The sequence below is a fragment of the Macrobrachium rosenbergii genome, chromosome 25, assembly GCF_040412425.1.
Source record: "Macrobrachium rosenbergii isolate ZJJX-2024 chromosome 25, ASM4041242v1, whole genome shotgun sequence".
Classification (NCBI taxonomy): domain Eukaryota; kingdom Metazoa; phylum Arthropoda; class Malacostraca; order Decapoda; family Palaemonidae; genus Macrobrachium; species Macrobrachium rosenbergii.
The window spans coordinates 9,460,840-9,484,701 of NC_089765.1; the positions used below are offsets into that span (position 1 = coordinate 9,460,840).

The 23,862-nt window shown below is 36.4% G+C and overlaps 3 protein-coding genes across 3 annotated transcripts; all 3 read left to right on the plus strand.

The window, feature by feature from the left end:
• The first annotated feature begins 1,010 nt into the window (after positions 1-1,010).
• On the plus strand, positions 1,011-8,845 carry LOC136852301 (uro-adherence factor A-like). Its single transcript, XM_067126805.1, has 13 exons — positions 1,011-1,375; positions 1,534-1,764; positions 1,879-2,491; positions 2,683-3,360; positions 3,502-3,723; positions 4,119-4,367; positions 4,492-5,127; positions 5,292-5,516; positions 5,692-6,048; positions 6,668-7,237; positions 7,415-7,636; positions 7,902-8,348; positions 8,461-8,845. Exons 4-13 carry the CDS (start codon positions 3,310-3,312, stop codon positions 8,722-8,724), a joined length of 3,243 nt encoding a protein of 1,080 aa, XP_066982906.1. The 5' UTR covers positions 1,011-1,375; positions 1,534-1,764; positions 1,879-2,491; positions 2,683-3,309; the 3' UTR covers positions 8,725-8,845.
• A 6,102-nt stretch (positions 8,846-14,947) lies between these two features.
• Positions 14,948-19,954, plus strand: LOC136852302 (uncharacterized). The gene is made up of 10 exons (XM_067126806.1): positions 14,948-15,430; positions 15,546-15,778; positions 15,887-16,445; positions 16,637-17,220; positions 17,366-17,584; positions 17,834-18,121; positions 18,243-18,878; positions 19,046-19,267; positions 19,384-19,671; positions 19,871-19,954. The coding sequence occupies exons 4-9, from the start codon at positions 16,708-16,710 to the stop codon at positions 19,642-19,644; spliced, it is 2,139 nt and encodes a 712-aa protein (XP_066982907.1). The 5' UTR covers positions 14,948-15,430; positions 15,546-15,778; positions 15,887-16,445; positions 16,637-16,707; the 3' UTR covers positions 19,645-19,671; positions 19,871-19,954.
• On the plus strand, positions 19,850-22,422 carry LOC136852303 (uncharacterized). Its single transcript, XM_067126807.1, has 5 exons — positions 19,850-20,152; positions 20,280-20,852; positions 21,020-21,244; positions 21,386-21,856; positions 22,010-22,422. The coding sequence occupies exons 1-5, from the start codon at positions 20,057-20,059 to the stop codon at positions 22,244-22,246; spliced, it is 1,602 nt and encodes a 533-aa protein (XP_066982908.1). The 5' UTR covers positions 19,850-20,056; the 3' UTR covers positions 22,247-22,422.
• Positions 22,423-23,862: the final 1,440 nt, after the last annotated feature.

Consider the following 23,862-nt stretch of genomic DNA (forward strand, 5'->3'; position numbering starts at 1 on the left):
GATTCATTCTCTTTTAATTATATTATTTGCACGGAAAACGGAGTTTCAAAATAACAATACATAATGAATCGATGTTTTACTAAGGTCTGTAAACATGATAGAGACTCTATTTGGATATTAATTCTGAAACATTACATGTATCGATACAGACGTAGAAAAAATCCTTTCCCATTACTGCATTACTCATCTTATTTACATTTTCTGAAAACACCAGTCAGGTATAAGGAATGCCAAATATTTCAATCTCTGGCGCAGTAGCCCCAAGGAGAAAAAATAGCTAAATGTTGCACCGGACACGTCATTCTGGTCAGGAACTCGAGAAGGACCCAGCCAAAAGTAGTTTAGTCGAAAGACCTTCAAAATTTCTTTCGAAATTTCCTTCCCTTCATATTATTCAACAGATTAATCACTTTGGGAAAAAGTCAGTTATATTCCACTTTATACAACTGTAACTGAAATACTGGATGGCATTTCTTGAAAAAGGAATACGTACAGATATACAAAAAGTAGGTAAAATATAAAATTATATATTTAGCAGAAACATATCAAATCTTCCCATTAAAAACTTTTAAAACTTCGTAAAACAAGCATTAAAGTTTCCCTTGTTACTTAGGTTATTTTCACTGTTTCAACAAAGTAAACATGGCAACAAAAGAGATGGAAGGCGTTCTCATTCACTAGAAATCTATTTCTAGGTTTGTGAGTAGAAAACGCCACTGAATGATCTGAGTCGTATGTTATTCCTTGGCACTAAACTAGAGTCTTTGGCAAACGTAGTTGGCTAACGCAGCACACACGTCACACTGGTCAACAGTTCTAGATGGTATATATAAGAAGGAATCAGGCTGCCAGTGCAGTCAGTATCAGTCAGACAACTAACGGCGAAGCATCGTTAAGAGTTATTAGCTGTTCAAATATCACCATTCCAAGTTATTACCTACTCTACAAAGTTATAACTTTTCAAGGGAAATATATCTAAAAAAAGAAGTAAATAACACAAATGGCTCCAGTTCAGAAAATCAGTTCTTACTCCGTCGCTTCCTCTGCATCATCATCTTCAACGTTAACTTCAAAAGTGACACACAACAGCGACTTCACAACAGAGTCAAGCGAACATTGGCACACACCACTTTTCATCGCTCCTTCAGGAACCGCCTTCGGTGAATCCTTCTTTGAAAATGCCAGAGCACGATTCCATCACGAATTGACAAACTTCTTGGCTGAGTGGGATGACACAGAAGATATGGATGACAGTTGGTTTGGGAAGGAAACTCTTCTTAGTAGACGACTCAGCCCACAAACACAACTTTCATCTCACAGCAAAATAAGAGACAACGAATTCGCTGCGTGTGTCAACGAAAACGGCGATTATGAGGTATGTGTTTTTCACTCTTTGGTATTTCTAAAAATGAGAGTGATAACAGAAAACTGATTCCACCATAGATACAGTGCAAAACATTATCAATTTTCGTATTTTCTCGTTACAATCTCTTTTGTGACAATAAAATGATTCAATTATTTATTTCTTTGCAGGTCATGATGAACATATGTCAGCTGAAGTTGAAGGACATCAAAGTGAGAGTGACTGGTGGGAGGAATGTCGTGGTCGAAGGACACAAAGAGGAAGGCAGTAGACTTAGAGACTGCCATAAATCCCCAAGGCGTTTCCTTTATCAGTTCTCTTTGCCAGACAACGCCACTTCAGATGCCACCTCTGCTGTTTTATCACGTGATGGCATCCTCATCATTACAATTCCTTCAAAGGTGTGTGGTTTAACTTCTGTCTCTTGATTTTAAAACATTACCATGCATTTTTTTCTACAGTTTAAACTAACATTAGTCTTTTACATACTTATCTTTCCTCTCAAATCTTTTCAGGAACAAACTGCAAGAAATACTAAAATCAATGAAATGATATTGTTAATCGAAAATATTATTGGAGAGTCTATTGAACAACGTGATAGAAAAAGTAAAGTCACTGAGATACAAAAACGCCAATCAGCAGCAGAAACTTCTGAAAGCAATTTGACAGAGTCTTCCCACCAAGGTTCATTCAAATCGGTACCAGGACCAGTGCCTGTAGTGAGATTCGAGGAAGGAAGAGTTTCAAACACTGGAGAAAAACGGAAGATGGCTTTATTAGGAAGGAAAACAACGAATATGCATCGACAACAGCACGGAATCTCTCAAAAACAACTCTTCTTCAACTTGCAGTTTCTTGGAATCTAAGGACAGTTTCTCACAAAGTTTTATGGCAAAAGACAGACGGGTGAGGGAAACCATCATTCCAATCAGAATGGAAGAATCAAGGGACGAACGTGACAGCAGCCAGGCACAAACTAAAACCACAATATTCCATCACAGTTCTCTCAACAAGAAAGATTCCTGTCAAGATAAGGATTCTCTTGACAACCATCAGTCCTCCAACGTCAAAGTGGCATTGTACCAGTCTGAAGAATCACTTACTAATTCTACTGAATTGCAGAATGAGGTAAGATATTTTTTTTATAATTTCAAATATTCTTAATCCAGCATTTAAACATAAATTTATACAATACCATACACACAGACAATTTTATATATTTTTCCTAGTTTCCTGTCATCTGTTTCAAATCAAAACTGAAAGATGTAATCTCAAACTGAATCTGCAACTCTAATTATAGTATTGTATTACTTTAACAGGTTTTAAGATGCACAAACACAACGAACGAAAGTCTTTGGTCCACTAAAACATTCCACATTGCCCAAAGGAGGAGGAAGGAATACAGGTGCCTTCCAGGGTAACATCAAATCTTGTGACACCGAATGTAACGAAACAGTCACAACCAACAACTGCATCACCAGAGTCCACTCAAGATCAACAAACAAAAATCCTGTCAAAGCGAAAAATTCAGAAAATTGCCTGTGGAATCAGTCAAGGAGCCACTGACGAAAAATTCTGGGACAACTGACAAAGAATATGCAATTTCCACTGAAGGAACCAATGACAAAACCACTCTGACGAAAAAGCAGCTGGCAAATTTCCACGCTGACAAAAGACCTGGTAAATTTCAAAGACCTTGTCCAGAATAAACTCTGAGGAAGGGACCAGAAGTTTCCTTTGTGACAACAAAAGAGGAAAACCAATGACTTTAGGGATATCTCAAGATTGCAGATCATGAACAAGGGTCTATTTCTTGAAGATTCCCATTTTGCCTCTGTGAAAGGTTGGTTATCTCTGCCCTTACAGAAATTCTGTCCAAAAATGGCAGTGTTCCTGAAAATGGAGACTTAGTAGGCTTTTACAGAAAGTGCCAAGAAGAAAATGTTATGGAATGTGATGCTCTCTCTTTCTCTCAAGAGGAGGATTTCAGTTATAAGGTGAAATGGAAGTTTTTTTTTTTTTAGCCTTTCTGTCACTTTTTCTAGTGAATTGCAATTACCGTATCACAGTGTCTGATCATGAAGTAAGAGCCAAACCCCATCAGGCAAAAAGTTCACTATCAAATCCTTTCTTTCCAGTTCGTTGTTGACGTCTGCAACTTCATGAGGCAGAGCCTGACTGTTTGCGTGAAGAACGGAAAGGAAATTTGCATTGAGGGAAGACACCAACCAAAGAGAGGAACCCTTCAGCATTCAGAGGACTTCACGAAATCTCTCGTTCTCCCATGGGACGCTGTCACTGATTCTGCCTCAGCATCTGTCTCTTCCGACGGATTTCTTTTGGTCTCTGTCGACAAAGAGGTGAGTCTTTCTAAGGCAGATACCTTTATAGTCTCTACTAAACACAAAAACTACAGAATATCTTATAATGCTGACCTTTCACGAGTACACACATATTTTGGTTTCACGTTCCTCAGTGTTTTATTTAACCCAATGTCCAGAAAAGTTTTACGGATTCTCAGTTGTCAGCAATAGTAAATTTTATCGAAGGTTCCCATGCATTTATTTTTCAAGCAATCTTATGTACCAGGACCGTTACCTTCCCTTCATTTTTCACTCTGGCACTGAGCATTTATATAAAATAAATATAAACATATATAATACATATAAATGAATGAAAATTGATTTTCCAACCCATCAACTTTACAATTCATAATATAATACAATCATTTATAATTTAAATTTTTCATTTTTAGGGTTCTTTTGAAACCAAATCCAATGCAGTTCATGATGAGGGAATGGTTGGGACCTCTGTGGCGAATCAGCATTCTAAAGAGGAGGAGGAGGAAGCAAAAGTCTTTAAAGAAGCTAATAAACTGTCTCAGGAACATCAAGGACAGCAGGTGCTCCACAAGGCTGAAAGAAGCCAAGACTTTGTCTCTGGTTTCTCTGCAGCTTCTTCAGTCAGATGTGCTTCAGTGGCTGCTTCTCATGGTATTTCAGAGGTAAGAACCAGTTTGAATAATAATGATGATGAAGGTTATTTTCCACGATTCATTTTGCAGCACTATTTTCTTCACAACTTAACTTCGCAGTGAAATAAGTAACCACATTAACCTTTTGTTGCAGGAACAAATCGGAAGTGTCAAAGATGTTGCAGAGGAGCAAGAGAAACTGTCAGTATCTGAGGCTATCACTCCCAAAGTGATTAAGGAAGCAAAATTCATCAATACGATAAATAAAGAATCCTTATCTAGTGTGGAACAGGAGATGGACAAAATTCCATGTAAAAGACAAGATTCAAACGAATTTCAAAACAACAACTCTTTTCTTAAACGAGAACAACAACAACAATCTCTTCTTGAAATCCAGACTTTGGAAACTTCAGCAAATGGAGTAACAGAGGAAGTAGTACAAGAACAGCAGGACTACCTTGTTACATCTCCATCATCAACGCCTTTTGAAGAAACTGGAAAACTACAAGAATTAGAGGCATCTGTCACTGAAATCGAGGAATTACAGGGAATCTCTTCCACCGATACCTGCAGCCCGTTACTTTTGCAACAGAAGGGGCTCTTTGATGAAGATGCTTTTTATGAAAGTGCTCGCCATTATTTCAAAGTTGCGAAAATGGAGACTTCGTATGAACATGCAGATTCATCTTTCATTAGTGATGATGGCGATGAAAAAAGAATTATTCCTCGTCTGGACGATCAAGAAGAGTATGAGAAGACTAACTGTTTCGACAATGAAAACGAATATACGGTAAGGCTAAAGAAATTCTCTTTTTTTTTCGAAAACCTTTTTTCATTAACCCGTTTGCTAACGAAAGAACCATTACTGAGAATAATTGTAAAAAAAGGTTCTGATTCATGAAATGGTCCAACTAGATTAAACTTCGTGAGATACAATTCCTTTTTTATTTTCAGATAATCTTGAATGTTGGCGACCTTCAGAAGGAGACCGAGATGGAGGTGAAAGTGGTCAGCGGGAACAAAGTCCTCATCAGATGTTCTTCATCACTGAATGAAGGCGAACTTGACCATCTCAGAGTCTTTTCCAAGACCTTCCACTTACCAGATGAAATCGATGTGACCTCAGGCCTCTGTGGAATCTCCTTGGATGGCATTCTTGCAATCACCTTCACTAAAAAGGTCACTAAGACAAAATGTGTCTGTTATTAGTTCTAGGAACCTTGTGAAAGCTGCATCTTAGCAGATATGAATGATGAAATTTGTATTAAACGAAGAAAACAATTTCAAAGACGCCTTGACCCATAAGTTCTCACCTCTTAGCTATTGTATTTATTTCCCCACTCGCTTCTCACAGGTCACGTTGGAATCTGTTCAGGTAACAAGTCTTGACGAAGCCTGCTCTGATGGGAGTTCTCAGAAAGACTGGGAATCCTACAACCTTAAGGGAAAGTCAATCCTCACTTTGGAAGAATCCTCAAACAGCGAAGATTTCACTGGTCAGGAACTCACTTGGTCACTCAAGGATGAGGAGCTGAATTCTTCATATAGCGAAGATGATATTACAGAGAAGACTGCTACTACACGAGATCAGCTTTGTGCAGAATCCGAGTCTTTCTCAAGAGATACAAATGACTTCTGGCAAGCTACTTGTTCCACTACCCAAGATGCTTCTCACTCGTGTAAAATGACTCTCGGATCCGAGTTAGTACAGGTAATGTATTTTCTTTGCTTTTTGTTACATTTTATTACATTAATTTTACTAATCACTTGTGCACAAAATTAATACGGGAACACAAAAATACATTTACTTTATGCTGTAACTATTTATAACCTTCGTCTTCACGTTCGTTTAATTATATTACAATGTATATATCTAACAACAAAAATACTACTCCAAAATCACACAAACAATACACACCAATCGTTACAAAAACTATTTGCAGAATGTCACGCTTTCTTAAGGGTTCCTCTAAGAACATTAAAAAAGTCAGTCAGTCTGAAAGGATAAAAGGAAACGTGGGAAAAATTTTAGTATAGAGGAATCAGCAATAATACTGCCTCAGAAATTACAAAAAAAATGGCATTTAAAATTAAAATAGAAACCATTTATTTTCCTATTCACTGTTGGAGGTTTTGGCAGAAAGAGATTAATTTTTGCACTTCTGACATTCTGTTGACAAGTGGAGAAAACAGAAAATTATTAAGCGGTGGAAAAATGAAATTTAACTCGATCACCTCGTTCTCATGAACATTCCACAATTCTGATAACACTGCATATATGTTACTTGACAACTGGGATTTTAAATAAAATTTTCCAATCTGTGTTTCAGGATCCCTTACAAGTATTGAATGCAGGAGAGTCAGAGTCTGCAGAGAAGACTCTGTTCATGAGGGAGACCATTGTAAACGACACAATGAATGGAATGTTGGCCGGTGTCATGGTTGAGGAGGTTTCGCCGGAAGAAATCATGATCAAAAACATTTCTTTAGATGGTCAAAGCCAAACAACTAAGAAGACTGGTCGTTCCGGTGAAGACTATAATGACATTCATGAGGAAACGGCAATGATGGAGCAAGAAGGGAATATAAATACGTCACTGGAACTGTTCACATCACCAGCACTTTTCGAGCATCAAGAATCAAAGTCAAGCTTGCAAACTGTTGGAAAAGGTACCGACAGGATTTCTTGCACTCGCAATGGCATTATCCTGAATATTAAAGAAAAAGGACGCTTTGACGAGGATGCTTTCTTTGAAAGAGCTCGTTCGCTCTTCGTGAACAGAACTGATCGTCTTTCCTCAGTTGGGGACGAACAGACGAACTTCAAGAATCTTCCTTTCACGACACATTGCGAAGAAAACAAAGCAGCAACTTTCAGCGACGATGGACAACATTATATGGTAAGTCTTCAGCGATAAAATTACATTCCTTTCTGAATAAAGAATTCTCTTTCATTGCCTGCTATTAAATACGTCCAGTTTCACTTAAATTTCATATATATTTTTACATAAAATATATTCTTTTTCGTTTCACTTAAATTTCATATATATTTTTACATAAAATATATTCTTTTTCAGGCCATCTTAGATGCCAGTCGCTGCACAAATAAGACACAGCTCTATATTCAAGTTATTGAAGGAAAAAAACTATTAATTGAATATCCTGAATTCAATGAGGGTGAATCAGAGAACGTGGAATACTTTTCCATGACATTCGATTTGCCTTGTGGCATCGATGTGGAATCAGGAGTTTGTGGAATTTCCTCTGATGGCATTATTACCATAATCTTCTCCAAAACGGTACGTGAAAACCAGCAATTACTTCACATACAGAAATTCCTTTATTAAACTGATGAGCGATATTCAGAAACTGTGGTTCTTTCTACCTATTTCATTCTATTACAGAACGACGTAATATACATAGCTCATTGCATTTAAAATTATATTTTCATTAATATATATCACATTTTACTAGGTCATGTTTTAACATACACAAACTATATGTTAAAAGATAACTGTGATGATCTTAAAATTGCACTAATTTGACCTTTTTATTCTCTTACAGAATTTGGAAAGCATTGAAACAATGTCCTGGAATCAGAACAATGCTAAGGCACTAAGTTGGTGTTCTCTAAATGGAGTTACACCAAGCAAAGGAACATTTCTCCAGAACGAAGGTTTAAAATCAGGTGCAGAGAAATGGGATGCATCAATACAACAATGTTTTGTTAGCTCCACAACCTACTCAGGTGTTTGTAACTTGAAAGAGCAGAGCAACAGCAACATCAAACTTCTGCCAATCACTAGAAAGGGGAATTTCTTTCAAGATTCTTTCTTTCAAGAGGTTCAGCACCTTTTCCAGAGGGCCATAAAAAAGGTTCTAAAGAACTCCACTGATCAAGAGACATGCAGACATGCAAGTGACATCAAGACATACAAATGCTTACGCAAGCAGAACCCTGATTGGAAAAATCACGCTTTCCATGTGGAAGACGACCACATTAGCTGTCAGGTAAGAATATGCCTGAGCAGATTAGATTTATTGTCTTTGTGTTTTGAAACGGAGCAAAGTTATGTAAAGTGCATCTTGAATATTCAATAATTATCGTTCTATTCCCTAACAGATATTACTGGACGTGGAAAACGTAACCGAGGAATCGACGACAGTTTATGTGACCGAAGAGAAGGACCTTGTCATCGAGGGCCAGCTGAAGAAGGAGGAGGAATCCTCATCACAACTCAGGACCTGCAGGCGATGCTTCTCTCTTCCCTCCAATGTTGACTTCAGTGAAGGAACGGCTGCTCTCTCTTCCGACGGAATACTCTACGTCGCTTTTGCAAAGACAAATAATCATCAACAAGAAAAGGAGGACTGTGAATCACGCTGAGTTTTTCTTACTTTAGAAATATTTAACGTTAAGACTTAAACATTCTGTTTTTATTTCACATTTATTGAAAATTTACATATTTTGTTATGCCTGTATTTTTCTTAATAAAAAGAGAACGCAGTGTCTTGGTATCCTTTTTGAACGATTCATACTGGAATGGATGTTTGATCACGCGTTCTGCACAGTTACTTTATTTTACTGGTCTTAAAAGTAGAGAAAATTCAGTTCTTCTCATGAATAGAAGACTGTATTACAAGATATGTTTTTTTTATCACATTTGAAAAGGTGTTTCTGCCAGTCGAAAAGATGCTGAGACTTTCTAATGAAAAATAAAGTGACAAGGTAATCACACGAAGAAAAAAAGATACAAACCTGAAAAAAAACGGCACAATAAATTGCTATAATTTCATATAGAAAAAAAAACAATGTAAAGACGCAAGAATAGTCCATTACAGAAACAACTGATGGAGTCGAATAACTAACTTAGAAGATTGTTGCTGCTCTTCATTACTCTGGCAACGAAAAGGAACTATTTCGAAAAGATATACTGAGCACAACCACTTCAGAAATATATACAATATATATTCTCTGATACACCAAACTGTATGAGAGGTTAACTAAAATTACCATCTCAGTGATTCACTTCAGAAATATATGCAATAGATATTCTCTGATACACCAAACTGTATGAGAGGTTAACTAAAATTACCATCTCAGTGATTCACTTCAGAAATATGTACAATATAAATTATATTCTCTAATACACCAGACTGTATGAGAGGTTAACTAAAATTACCATCTCAGTGATTCACTTCAGAAATATATGCAATAAATATTCACTGATACACCAAACTGTATGAGAGGTTAACTAAAATTACCATCTCAGTGATTCACTTCAGAAATATATGCAATAAATATTCAATTATACACCAAACTGTAATACTAAAATTACCATCTCAATGATTCACTTCAGAAATATATGCAATAAATATTCTCTGATACACCAAACTGTATGAGAGGTTAACTAAAATTACCATCTCAATGATTCACTTCAGAAATATATGCAATAAATATTCTCTGATACACCAAACTGTATGAGAGGTTAACTAAAATTACCATCTCAGTGATTCACTTCAGAAATATATAGAGTATATATTCTCTGATACACCAGACTGTATGAGAGGTTAACTAAAATTACCATCTCAGTGATTCACTTCAGAAATATATGCAATAGATATTCTCTGATACACCAAACTGTATGAGAGGTTAACTAAAATTACCATCTCAGTGATTCACTTCAGAAATATATGCAATAGATATTCTCTGATACCTCAAACTGTATGAGAGGTTAACTAAAATTACCATCTCAATGATTCACTTCAGAAATATATGCAATAGATATTCTCTGATACACCAAACTGTATGAGAGGTTAACTAAAATTATTCATCTCAATAGATATTCTCTGATACACCAAACTGTGATTAACAAAATTACCATCTCAGTGAAATATCAAACTGTATGAGAGGTTAACTAAAATACCATCTCAGTGATTCTCTATATGCATACACTCATACACTGTATGAGAGGTTAACTAAAATTACCATCTCAGTGATTCACTTCAGAAATATATGCAATAAATATTCTCTGATACACCAAACTGTATGAGAGGTTAACTAAAATTACTATCTCAGTGATTCACTTCAGAAATATATAGAGTATATATTCTCTGATACACCAGACTGTATGAGAGGTTAACTAAAATTACCATCTCAATGATTCACTTCAGAAATATATGCAATATACATATAATCTGATACACCAGACTGTATGGGAGGTTAACTAAAATTACCATCTCAATGAAGTGTTATAGAATACCAAACTACTCTGTTCATGTCCCCCCTACACTGATAATACTGAGAAGACATGTTCAAAGGTTTGCAGCATCAACTGTCTTGCTATCTCTTTATATCATTATACATTTCTGGAATCACAACTGGTTAGTATTATGCTTCATCAGTTGCTGAGGCGAAGTGCTGAAAACTCACAGAATATGGTGAAAGCTGTGAAGCAGCACGAAAAATCAAAGGTTTAGACAAGGGAGAGAGCGCGGTCGGGAGTTTTGCGGTAATTTTTCGAGTTATGCAACTGTTTCTTCAGATAAAGGTGAATGGGGAAAACGGTCATAAGAAGCCGTTAAGGTGAAGGTGAATGGGGGAAACGGTCACAAGGGGCTGCTAAGATAAAGGCGAATGAATGGGGCAAAGGGATAATTGAGGCAAACGGAGAACGGTTTAAGAAAAAAGGTTTAGGAAAAAGTGACTCTGAGATAAGCTGAAATCCTCAATGGAAAAATGTTATCCTCATATTCCTGTTATTTCTTTAACTTAAGCTGTGTGGTTGGACTCTGAAAGTAAACAAAGGCACAAACATTCGCATGTATATATACTGCTTAAACCACAGATGCATCTACGATTTTACCCTTCTTCAGGATGAGAATACTCGGTTCACATGCTTATCAGATTTTTGGAAGATGTCAAAAAAAAAAAAAAAAAAAAAAAAAAAAAAAGGCATGCATCGGCGTATATCAATGAATTTTCGACGACCTTTAAAATGATATCCGAAATCCTGTCTCATATTCATTATTTTTTTTCATTTCTAGGCCATAAACTTCATCATACCAATACCCTTTTCTTGCCAAACAAAGTCTTTCCCTTGCAAACTGAATCACAATGGTTCGATATTATTCTTTTATACGAGAGATGTTTCTTCCTTTCAAAGAAATTATTAGATTAAATAGTCACTACAATGGGACCGCAGCCTAAGGGGGAAAACAACAATTTTATAACAGAAATGTCTTCAAGCTTTAAAGCAAAAAGGAAACTAAAACATATTTTTAATTAAATCTTTACAGAGTAACTATTTCAGAGAACGCCATATATCACGAATCTTGATTTGGCATTCTATTTTCAAATGGCCCACTCATGCACATGCGACTGTTTTCATGTTTATGGTAATTGAGTAACCTACATCATGATAGAGATAATTAATAATCACTCCTGAGAGTTTGTCGCCCTAAATAAGTATCATTTTGTGCCTCTGACTGCGCAATTTACGAGTCTCATTACCACACCAGTCAACGATGAAGAAATGATTAAGAAATGATTCTTCATCCATTTATAAAGTTGTTTTCATCCTCACAGGCACTCCTGTTTCTCTCTCTCTCTCTCTCTCTCTCTCATCACCGCTGAAGAATTTACGCTGCTGCCTGGAGTCTTTGGCAAGAAAATACTGTGACGTCATGGCCACATCACAAAATACTGTGACGTCATGGCCACGTCACAAAATACTGTAACGTCATGGCCACGTCACAGTCTTCGCGAGGAAGGTGCCAAGACGCAGATGCCACTTCAGAATTACTAAAAAGTACTGCGATGTCACTGACATATCTCGATCTTCTGTGATAAAGGGATAAGGAATTCACTGGCATATGGTGCTTTGTTTTGAACAGAAAGGAACCATTTTTCGTACTCTGATAAAGAAAGGTAGATTCAAATAATAAGCTCCATTATGGAAAGTATACTGATAAGAATTTCTGAGATAGAGTAAATGCCGCAAGGCGCTTTTCACAACGACTTTTCATTTTAAACTGCCTTTCTTATTATTCCAAGAAGAAAACGAGAAATGATTCATTCTCTTTTAATTATATTATTTGCACGGAGAACGGAGTTTGAAAATGACTATACATAATGAATCGGTATTTGAATAAGGTCTCTAAACATGTTACTGATACAATTTGGATTTTAAATCTGACGCATCATATGTATCGCGCTACTGACGTAGAAGTAATCCTTTCTCATTACTGCATTACTCATCTTATTTACATTTTCTGAAAGCAGCAGTCAGGTACAAGGAATGCCCAATATTTCGATCTCTGGCACAGTAGCCCCACGGAGAAAGAATAGCCAAATGATGCACCTCACAAATTTTCTACTTTCTTGAACAGTTATTGTTCTCTTATCTTTACGATGTTAAAATGTCATTGTGGCTGTTAAGGGCATATAAGTTTTATTATTATTATTATTATTATTACTATTATTATTATAATTATTATTATTATTATTATTATTATTATTATTATTTGCCGTAGAAACTGCTCATTTCTATATATGTATAGATTTGTACACTTGGATGTTTGTGCATGAGAAATATATAGATAAACAAAAGATAAATATATTTTAGCAGATTATTATTATTATTATTATTATTATTGAGCAGATGAACCCTATTCATATGGAAGAAGCCAGCAGGGGCCAATGGCTTGAAATTCAAGCTTCCAGAGAATATGGTGTCCGTCAGGAAGCAAGAGAGGGCCGCCTGTCACCTTTACCAGGGAGATATGTATTTTTGATAACCTCAAAGACGTCTCACCTCTCTGCTTCCTAAGACCTTTCTTCGACTCGCTTATATTGCAGCGTAAAATGCAACAGCTGCTAAAACGCTTGTGATACAAAGGTGCAAGTTGGTCTAGTCAGCGGTATTAAATTCGTCAGAATTCGATATAAACAAGGAAGCATGACGTGAATTATTAGTTTGGTAATAATTCCTCATGGAGGATGAAGTTTCATCATTCATGCCTCACTTGGGTAAAAGGCCCGTAGAGGTAAGCTTCCTCAAGACTAATTTGCGGAAGTCGAGAAGTTCAGACATCACAGCGGCTATTAAATATACAAATATGTCACGTAGAAGTGACCATGAGGTATATATATATATATATATATATATATATATATATATATATATATATATATATATATATTTATATATATATATATATATAAGCCTGCCTCTATGAGCCTTTTACCCAAGTGAGGAATGAATGATGAAACTTCCATCCTCCATGAAGGTTCCGGCAGCAATGCCCTAACGACGCACTTCGCCACCACGGGAAACATAAACTAATAATTCACGTCATGCTTCCTTATTTATATTAGAATTCTGATGAATTTTATCATAGCTGACTAGACCAACTTGCACCATTGTATCACAAGCGTTTTAGCAGTTGCTGCATTTTAGGCTGAAATATAAGCGAGTCGAAGAAAGGTCTTAGGAAGCAGAGAGGTGAGACGTCTTTGAGGTTATCAAAAATACATATCTCCTTGGTAAAGGTGACAGGCAGCCTTCTCTTACTTCCTGATGGGCACCATGTTCTCTGGAAGCTTGAATTTCAAGTCAATGGCCCCGCGGGATTCTTCCATATGAATGGGGTTCATCTTCTCAATAATGATAATAATAATAATATAATAATAATAATTGATGTGGCAATACCATGGGACACCAGAGTAGATGAGAAGGAAAGAGAGAAAATTGATAAGTATCAAGACCTGAAAATCGAAATAAGAAGGATATGGAATATGCCAGTGGAAATTGTACCCATAACCATAGGAACACTAGGCACGATCCTAAGGTCCTTGAAAAGGAATCTGGAAAAACTAGATGCCGAATTAGCTCCAGGCCTCATGCAGAAGAGTGTGCTACTAGAAACTGCCCCATAGTGAGAAAAGTGATGGACTCCTTAAGAGGCAGGATGCAACCCGGAACCCCCACAGTATAAAAACCACTCAGTCGAATAGGATGACTGTGATGGACCAAGAAAATAAATAAATAAAAAATAATAATAATTTTAGCATCGTTCAAGAAAGTAGGAAATTTATGAGGCCGTTGTGGCCCTTAGAAATATACATGTATTTTGAAACAGTAAAAATAAAATAAGTTTCAGAAAATGATATACTGAAAAAAATTTGGTCATCACTAAATAGACTTCAATTCCAGGCACCTAGAGAGATAGAGAGAAATTATACTTTTAAAAGTGTATACCAATTTTAATGTCTTTCACTTCTTCAAGTATAATTAATTTTTTCTGCGTTTCATTTTCTGCACAATATGAAGGAAACGGGAATGAAGAAAGTCACTGATATTGATATCCTATCAAATTGAGCCCGCAGTATAATAATAATCGTTACCAAAAATGAAGAAACAATTCTTGATCATCTTAATCACTTTATTTATACTTTTTGCTGTATAACAGTAAGTACAAAGGAATGTCAGGTAGTCTACTTTTTGGCAAGGCACACAGAGTTAGGCCAAAATAGTCTATGATGTACCGAACACGTCACACTGGCCAAGAGTTCTGCTGCTTATATATAAGAAGAAACTGCCCAAGGGTGCCAGTATCAAGAGTGACTCAAACGAAAGAACATTCCGATTTCTCTCAAAGGTGTTTCATCTTGGGAACAACACAGTTGTCAGCTGTACAGTGCATATATACGGACAAGACATAATCTCTTCCGTTAAGAAATGGCACCAGTTCATTCAGCTTATTCCGTCGCTTCCTCTTCATCTTTCTCGAAAGTGATAGAAAGCGGTGACTTCAGAAGTGAGCCAAGTGAAAGCAAAGGCAGACTTCATTCGGTCACTTTCAAGGGATTTTCCTTCAGTGACTCTCTCTTCGAAAATGCCCGAGAGCGATTCCATCACAGAGTCAGGAGAATTCTCGACGACTGGGATATGACGGGAGGCATTGACGATTCTTGGTTCGGCAAAGAAGCTATTCTTAGAAGGGAATTCGACCCTGAAAGAGTTAATGAGCATTCCGGTGAATCTGAAGAGAATGTTTACGCTACCATTTCCGAAAATGGAGATTATGAGGTAAGATTTTTACTTCAGTTGAACCACTATTTCAGTAGCTTCACATTAATGGACATATGTACGCAATATCACCCTCTAGTGACGTACAGCAATCTTATAATTATTTCCTCCACAGATCAGGATGGACATCGTTAAAATGAGGCTGAAGGACGTCAGAGTAAGAGTGAGTGGCCAAAGGTGTGGGTGGTTGAGGGATCAAAGCTTGAAGAACGAGAAATGACAGTGTGTCGCCATTCCCAGAGGAGAGTCCTTTATCAGTTCTCCTTGCCAGACGACGTCAAGATGGACGCCATCTCCGCCACTTTCTCCTGCGATGGAACTCTGATTATCAGCATTCCTACTACAAAGGTTAGTCATTTCTTTGATAAATACAAATTTCGAGGTGGTTAACACTGTATTTCTTTGTTAATATTTCCTGGAATTGGTAATAATGAAAATCCCTTTGTGCACTTACAGGTAATCATTTGTGAAAAAAGTGGAAGCAGTTCAAAGGAGGACAAGCAACAAACCATCCATTCAGAAACAAGAAACTGTCGACACTACTCAACTGTCGCTCACCAAAGCTTCAAGGACCCAACTCAAGACAGTACGCTGCTAGTAAAAGAGAAGGAGAAAGAATCCCAACAGCTGTGTAGGAGCAACAATTATATTTCGGAAATGGAAAAATCCAGTTCCGTTTTCCAGACAAGAGCTTCTGATGTTACTTGTGCTTCTGATACTTCACCTGAGGCTTTGATCTCAGACGGTCATTTGCAAAAAGGCAGAAAGTCAAAGGAGATCATCATTCCCATCAGGAAGGTGGAATCAGACGACATAGCCGAGAGAAGTCAGGAGATGGCCTGTTCTCAGGAATCAAGAGAATGCCCAAGCAGTACGGCAGTTATCTCATATATGCAAATAATCATCACACACATATCGCACATCGTGCAAAAGCAAACTTCTGGTTGTTCACAGAAGCTACCCTTCAACTAAAGCTGAGGATCAATCGTCCAACAAAAGTAGAAACCAGAAACAGGTATTCCGGATGATGCCCCCTTCTGCATCGCATCATGATATTTAGACATTAGTTTTAAAGAAGAATCAAAGAGAAAACATTTAATGTATTTACCTTCACCAAATAAATATTTTGTAATATTCCTTTTCTTCCTGTTTAATGAACATAGTTGAACGAATCATTTTATGTAATATAGCTGGTGTCTTTCACAGGCTTGGCAGCAACGGAAACGTTTCAAAAACCAGCAATGAAGAATTACTGCTGGAAAATGGATTGGCTATGAATGGTCACAGGAATGAAGATCATCAAACCTCATTGCGCTACTGCTGACACTGAGACAAGTGGACAGAACAAACATATGGTCACAGAAGAACTTTCACGGCATAAGATATCAGACGACTGTCTCAATCCATGTGAAGAAGTTTGCCGTGAGAAGATACAACTGGTCGATGAAATGAAGGCTGCATGGGATGCACATAATTCAGAGGGCCATTCTACTGATTCTCATGTGGAAGAAAAGCAAAGCTATGACTCTGATGGAATGCATACAAAATCTCTCGCTTCAGATAGTTCTGTCACCCTTGAAATAAGAGAAAAGGGCAGTTTTCTTGAGGATCTACACTTTGTCTCCATGAGGGAAGCCTTGACATCTGCACTTCATGAAATCTTATCTAAATACATTGCAGTGCCTTCAAATGATGATTTACTAAGTTCCTACAGGCAGTTGCAGGAACAAAATGCAATGAAACACAGTGAACCTCTTTCAATGACTCAAGAAGATGATACTCATTATAAGGTACAAATATATTTACAAACACTTGTTAAGGTCTAATTTTCTTGAATTACTGTGACTTTTTTCAATAATATTTTCTCAATCAATCAAAATTCAGATGAAACTTATAACTGATATCTTTTATCTTGAACAACAATTATACCCACAGATCGTCATTGACGTCTCCACCTTGAGAAGAACTGGAATTGCTGTGTTCTTGAGGAACAGAAACGAAATCCACGTCGTGGGACAACCACTACAACACGAGAGTGACTGTCAAGTCTCAGAGTTATTTAAATGTTTTGTTCTTCCAGAGGAAATATCCTCTGTGGATACATCAACATCCTTATCTTCCGACGGGTTTCTGATGATTACTGTTGTGAAAAAGGTACTTCAAACAATTTGCCACAAAGAGTCTAAGCGCATGAAATACATTCCAACAATACTAGTTATTTGTTTGGATAACTACAGTACAGAACTACAATTTTCCCTTAGCTAATTAACTTAATTTACTAGTACTTTATTCTCTACCATCCAGCAACGATTTTGGTTACTGAATAGATGTTGAGAAATATATAGTAAATTCATGATATATTACATGTACAATATGTTCAATTATGTTTCAATTATCTTACAGGGAAATTTAAACGAACTGACCACTGAAGAGGATAATGGCATGGCAGGATTTCTTACCGCAGCGAGAGATGATTCCTTTGAAACTAGAAGGCACAATTTGACCACCGAATCATCCGCTTCCAGTCAGTCTACTGTTGTCCAAGAAGAACACCTCACTGAACCTCATTCTTCTTCACATTCTAAGGAAAAGGATACTTTGATTGAAGAAAGTTTTTCTTCTACTTCAGATCAAGTGTCAACAAACCTTAAGAATTCTTGTACCTCGATATCTCTCGTAGGACTCAATAAGGTAATACTTTGCTTTTTGTACTTTAGTGATAATAAAATAAGCTGATCAAAATTTAATGAAATAGTAACCTTGCATCTTGTATGCTATCGATATTAATCATAAAAACAATCTCTTCTTGCAGGAGCAGCCATTTAGCACTGCAGAGCACGAACCAGAAACTCCAAAAAGTCCGTCAGTATTAGGAAATGCGATTTCAAGTGAATGCAATGAAACAGATGCCTTCGTAAGTGCAACTGATGCAACTTCAGTACAAATTCAAGAGGAACAGAAACCAAAAGACATTTCGTTACTTGAGGAAACCTACATGGGAAAGGAAAACTCAAGTGAATGTCACGAACACAGTACTTACAAAGAACAGACCGAGGAATATGAACAACATACGACAGGAACTTCCAAAGCTGTAGAAGCAGAAAAGGATGCTGATACATCAGTGAACTCGTTGTCATTCGTTGACCAGAACTTGGACGCAAACGATTCAGAGTCAGCCTTATCTGTGATTGAAGAAATCAGCGAGGAAACTTCCTCCATCGATAATTGCATCGTCCTCAATGTCCAGGAAAAAGGACTCTTCGATGAAGACATTTTCTTCCAAAATATTCGTCATAAACTGCAGACGAAGGAAAAGAAATTTTTATCCCGAGAAAGAGATTTGTCTTCCATTAATGAAGATTTGAGCGACGAAGAGAATCTGAGCCTTCTGAATGACAAGGATGAGAGCCAGACAGTCACTTCCATCGATGATGGAGATCAGTTCATGGTAAGTATTAGCTAGAAAAATACTGGTTATTCTTCTATGGTGTTCGATATTATCACGTTTTACGGTGAAAGAAAATAGTGACAATTATTAAAGTACTAAATCAAAATTATATGAAAACCGAATGGTTATTCAGTTATCAGTTTTAACGTCCATCTCTATACTTGCAGATCATCATGGATGTCAGTAAATATTTGCATGTGAAAGAGATGCAACTTGACGTAATGGACAACAATGCGGTGCTCATCAAAGGCTCTGCAGTGACGGAAGGAGCAGAGTACGATGATGTCAAAACCTTCTCTAAAAGGTTGGGTTTACCTGGCGGGATTGATGTGGAATCTGCACACTGTGTGATCTCTGAGGATGGCGTCTTAGTAGTTGCTTTCTCCAAGGTTAGTCAAATTATGGATTTGAGTTATATACCTTCCTCATTCCTGGAATATGGTACAGAAATATACACACAATGGTTCAAATTCATATAATGATTTTCTCAATTTACATCTCACAGGTTACTTCTGCTGCTACTGACGATGAATGTCCTGGTTATGGAGGAAGGATGCAGTCTACAAGTGTAGATACCATCAGCAACATCGATTCAGACACCAAGGACTTCATGCAGTCTATGACATATGGACACAGAACTTCATGTGGTGTGGACACTTCTGCACAGGCCGAGAGATCTGTCGAACATAATTTGTCTGCTGAAGTAAATTGTCTCTCAGGGGACATCCACGACTCTCTCACTACTAGTCATTCAAACCAACAATGATACTAACTTGCAGAGATTAAATAGGAGGCAACTCTATAGTTTTCAATCTTTTTCTTTATTTAGTATGGAATCATCAATCTTTATTGAGCTATATATACCAGTAACCAGAAATGTCACACAAAGTAGATGTTACGTTAAGTTACTGAGTATTATTTTTGAAGGCATTGTAGTTCTTTTTTACTGTACTGATGAAGAGGCTCAAATCTTAACCGCTGATGTTTTTCAGGGTCCATCTGATGCTTTGGATATTGGGCCCAAGTTTGATGAGAGATGTGTAGGTGAATTAAGTGTCCAAGGGTCCAACGATAAAGTGAAAAGCCATATTTGTAAAACATCATGTGAATTAAACCAGATTTTACATAGAGGTCTTGATAATGCGTGTAACGTTCCAAGTTTAGATTCACATAATAAGATGGAGGATTTAACCGCAGAAGATTTCTGCAATACCTTTAACACGGAGACAGCATCTTGCTTCGTTGCTGACTCTTCACTGAGGATCTCAGAAGAGGTAAGAAATTTGCTTTCATTTTGTACTGACATTTTCATGAGCATCGGCAATGTAAACAATGCTGCTTTTCCATTGCTAGACATTTATATGAGTAACAACTTACATGGAAACTATTCTGATGTTACAGGAAAAGACAAGAAGTTCAGCTGAAGAAACTTCGGCAAATGAGAAAACTCTGATGATGGAAAGAAGAGAAGACGATTTCTCCGAATCCATACGTGGAAATGATTTAAGGGAGATGGAAGAAAATATTAATATTACATCCTTCAAACACAATCATCTCTCATCATCTCACGAAGAACAAATGCCTGCCGGTGACTATGTAGAGAGTAAGGTTATGAGTAGCAGAGCAAACGATAGAATGCTAGTAAGAAAGGATTTAAATGAATCAGTTGGTGACCTGAAACATCAAAAAGAGTTGGAGGTATTCTCATGTGTAGCTCAGAAGGCCGTGAAGGGATACTTTTCCCCTGAAAACTATGTCACCTTGAAAGTTCAAGAAAAGGGACTCTTTGCTGAAGATACTTTCTTTGAAAGTGCTCGTCCTCACTTCCTGGTGGCACGGGGAGAAACTTCGCCCAAGTTAGGCAGTCTAACTTCTGTTAGTGGTGAACTGACCAACACCAAGAAACTCTATTGCATAGATCATCTAGATCAAAACAAAGTAGCTACTTTCATCGAGGATGAACAAAATTATACGGTAAGACTTAATTTATCATACATTATATATTTCTCGTGAATAGACGATGTACCATTTTCTATTGTACTGATAAACCTCTGATAGAAGTACTTTGGACATTAAATTTTGTTACCACTCCAATGCTGAATGAAGTTTCCAGATGATCAGTAATTATTTTTTTCTTTCAGATCATCCTAGATGTCAGCTGCTATTCGGAGAAAGAAAAGGTCAAGGTTTCAGTCATAGAAGAAAAGGAATTGTCAGTTGAATATTCTTGTGCAGCAAGTGACAGTGAGCTGGAATTTATGAATACCTTTTCTACGAGATTGGTTTTACCAAGTGGTATTCACTCAGAATCAGGATTTTGTGGAATTTCTTCTGATGGAATTCTTACAGTCACATTCTCCAAACAGGTAAAAAACTGAAGGAATTCTTGTATAACATGACATTTATTTGTTACTCATAGATGCTATTATTTCTATGAAAAATATACCTTTAGCTTCTTACTTTAAATACAACTCCATCAACTTAGTTTTCTTTTCTTTTTTTTTCAGAAACACTCCGGCTGCCATGAAGCAGGACGAAGACAGGATGAAGGTGTATCCGAGCACTGGCTTAATGAAGAGCAAAATCTCGTTAATACAACAAATTTCCTCCAGAACAGAGACTATATATCTTCAGAGGCCAAATCTGATATTTTAGTTGTTGGTGATTCCAAAGAGTTATCCAACAAGACTTTCTCAAGATTCAAGATCCATTCTGATTCCTCTGACATCCAAGAACACAACAGCATCAACGCCACAATGCTCCCGTTTATCAAGAGAGGACATTTCTTCCAGGATTCTTTCTTCACTGAAGCTCACCGACTTTTGCAAGTGGCCATAAAGAAAGTCCTTCTGCAATGCTCTAAAGGAGAGACATGCAGACATTCAAGTGACATCAAGACTTATAAATGCCTGCGAAAGCAGAATCCTACTTGGCAGAATCAGGCATTCCATGCTGAAGAAGACCAGCACTGCTGCAAGGTAAGAATTTTCTTTTTACATTGGTTCCTCAATCTCAGTATTTCAAACATGATCAAGCTTAGGTAAACTGTTGTACAACGAAATAATGAAAATAAAACATATCTGTAAAGTAATAACCGTTTAATATTCTTTTGTGATTTTTTTTCACAATAGGTACTGTTAGATACAGAAAGCCTTAGTGAAGGATCAACGATGGTCTATGTGTTGGAAGGGACGAAGCTTGTCATTGAGAGTCAGCTACAGATGAAAGTGGGATCATCCTCACATTCTCTGCAGACCTGCAGGAGATCCTTTTCTCTCCCACCAAACGTTGACATTAATGAAGCGACTTCAGCTCTGTCTTCAGATGGGCTTCTTTACATTGTATTTTCGAAGAGAGACATTCCATAGATAAGAATGGAGAGAAAAAACAAACAGCGTCTAAAACTTAACTGCAATAGAAAATTTCTGCAGGTACAAAGAGCTTTATTAACAAATTCTTTGTACTTTTATTGTTTATATATGAATACAATACATATTTTGGATATATTTATTTTTTTGCTTAATAAACATTACTGTATTCTAAAGAAGTCCTTCTTTCCTAATTATAGAACAAATTCTCATGAAATTACAGTTTATATAACATTACTTCACTGACTGATCTTTACCTTTGCCAATTACCTGAAGTCAGCAAGAAAAACTGAGTGTTTCGCAGGGCACAGGAGATAATGCCAGAGAAATATTTTCGCAAATTCAAAATGTACTTTATGAAAACTAAGAGATGGAAGCATTTTAAAGACCTGGTTTCAAGAAGAGTAATTTCCTATCAAACAAAGGCATAAAGACAGTACTAATTTTAGGCAGTTTTCTGGGAAATAGATTTGCGATATACATCTTTGTAGTACATTACTATAAGTGCAAATAAAATTTAGTAAAGCGTTCGGAGCTCATATTTGATCTGTTTTCAATTAATGATCTTATATGACACTATCCATAAAAAAAGGCTCTATTATGCTTTAAACCCGACGGAAAGGAACTCATATAAATTACTTGCAGCAAAAAAGTTGTTTGTACTACCATATACTAATAATCTGAACATTTCCTTACGAGCGAGGTACAAACGAAAGTACAGGTCAGACGCTTACTAATTTATTCATTCAGAATTCACAAGGCCAACAGCTCGTGCGAGCCGCAAAGTAGTCCCGACCTCTCGACAGATGGAGGGAGGGGATCAACTATGGGCATCTGTTTCTTCACAGATGCAAAATGACAAATGCACAGATGTAAAACACTTGAATATGAAATTAGATAACGGTTGAATAGCTGGCATAATAATGTCCCCCTAGCAAATATAGAGTAAATTTCGTAAAGTCCAACCACTATATTTCATTTTTGTGAAAATCTTAGATACAAAAGCTTAACCGGCCAGATCTATACCCAGAGTTTTATTTCCACATGATGCATGTCAATATATAAGGCTAGTGTCAGTGTGATTATATTTATATATTTATGTACATATAAGTGTGTGTGTGTATGTGTGTGTATATATATATATATATATATATATATATATATATATATTATATATATATATATATATATATATATATATATAAATATACATAATTATATATGAAAAGGGGTACTTACCGAAATACAGGATTATTCCTGGTCCGATTTATTTTATATTCATAGAATTTTTTCACTACCATACTCACTCACAGGTCACACACACACACAGGATATAGGATATATATATATATATATATATATATATATATATATATATATATATATATATATATATATATACACATATATATATATATATATATATATATATATACATATATATACACACATATATATGTATATATATATACATATATTTATATATATATATATATATATATATATATATATATATTTATATATATATATATTTACACATATTATGTGTGTAAATATATATATGTATATATTACATATATGTGTAAATATATATATATATATATATATATATATAT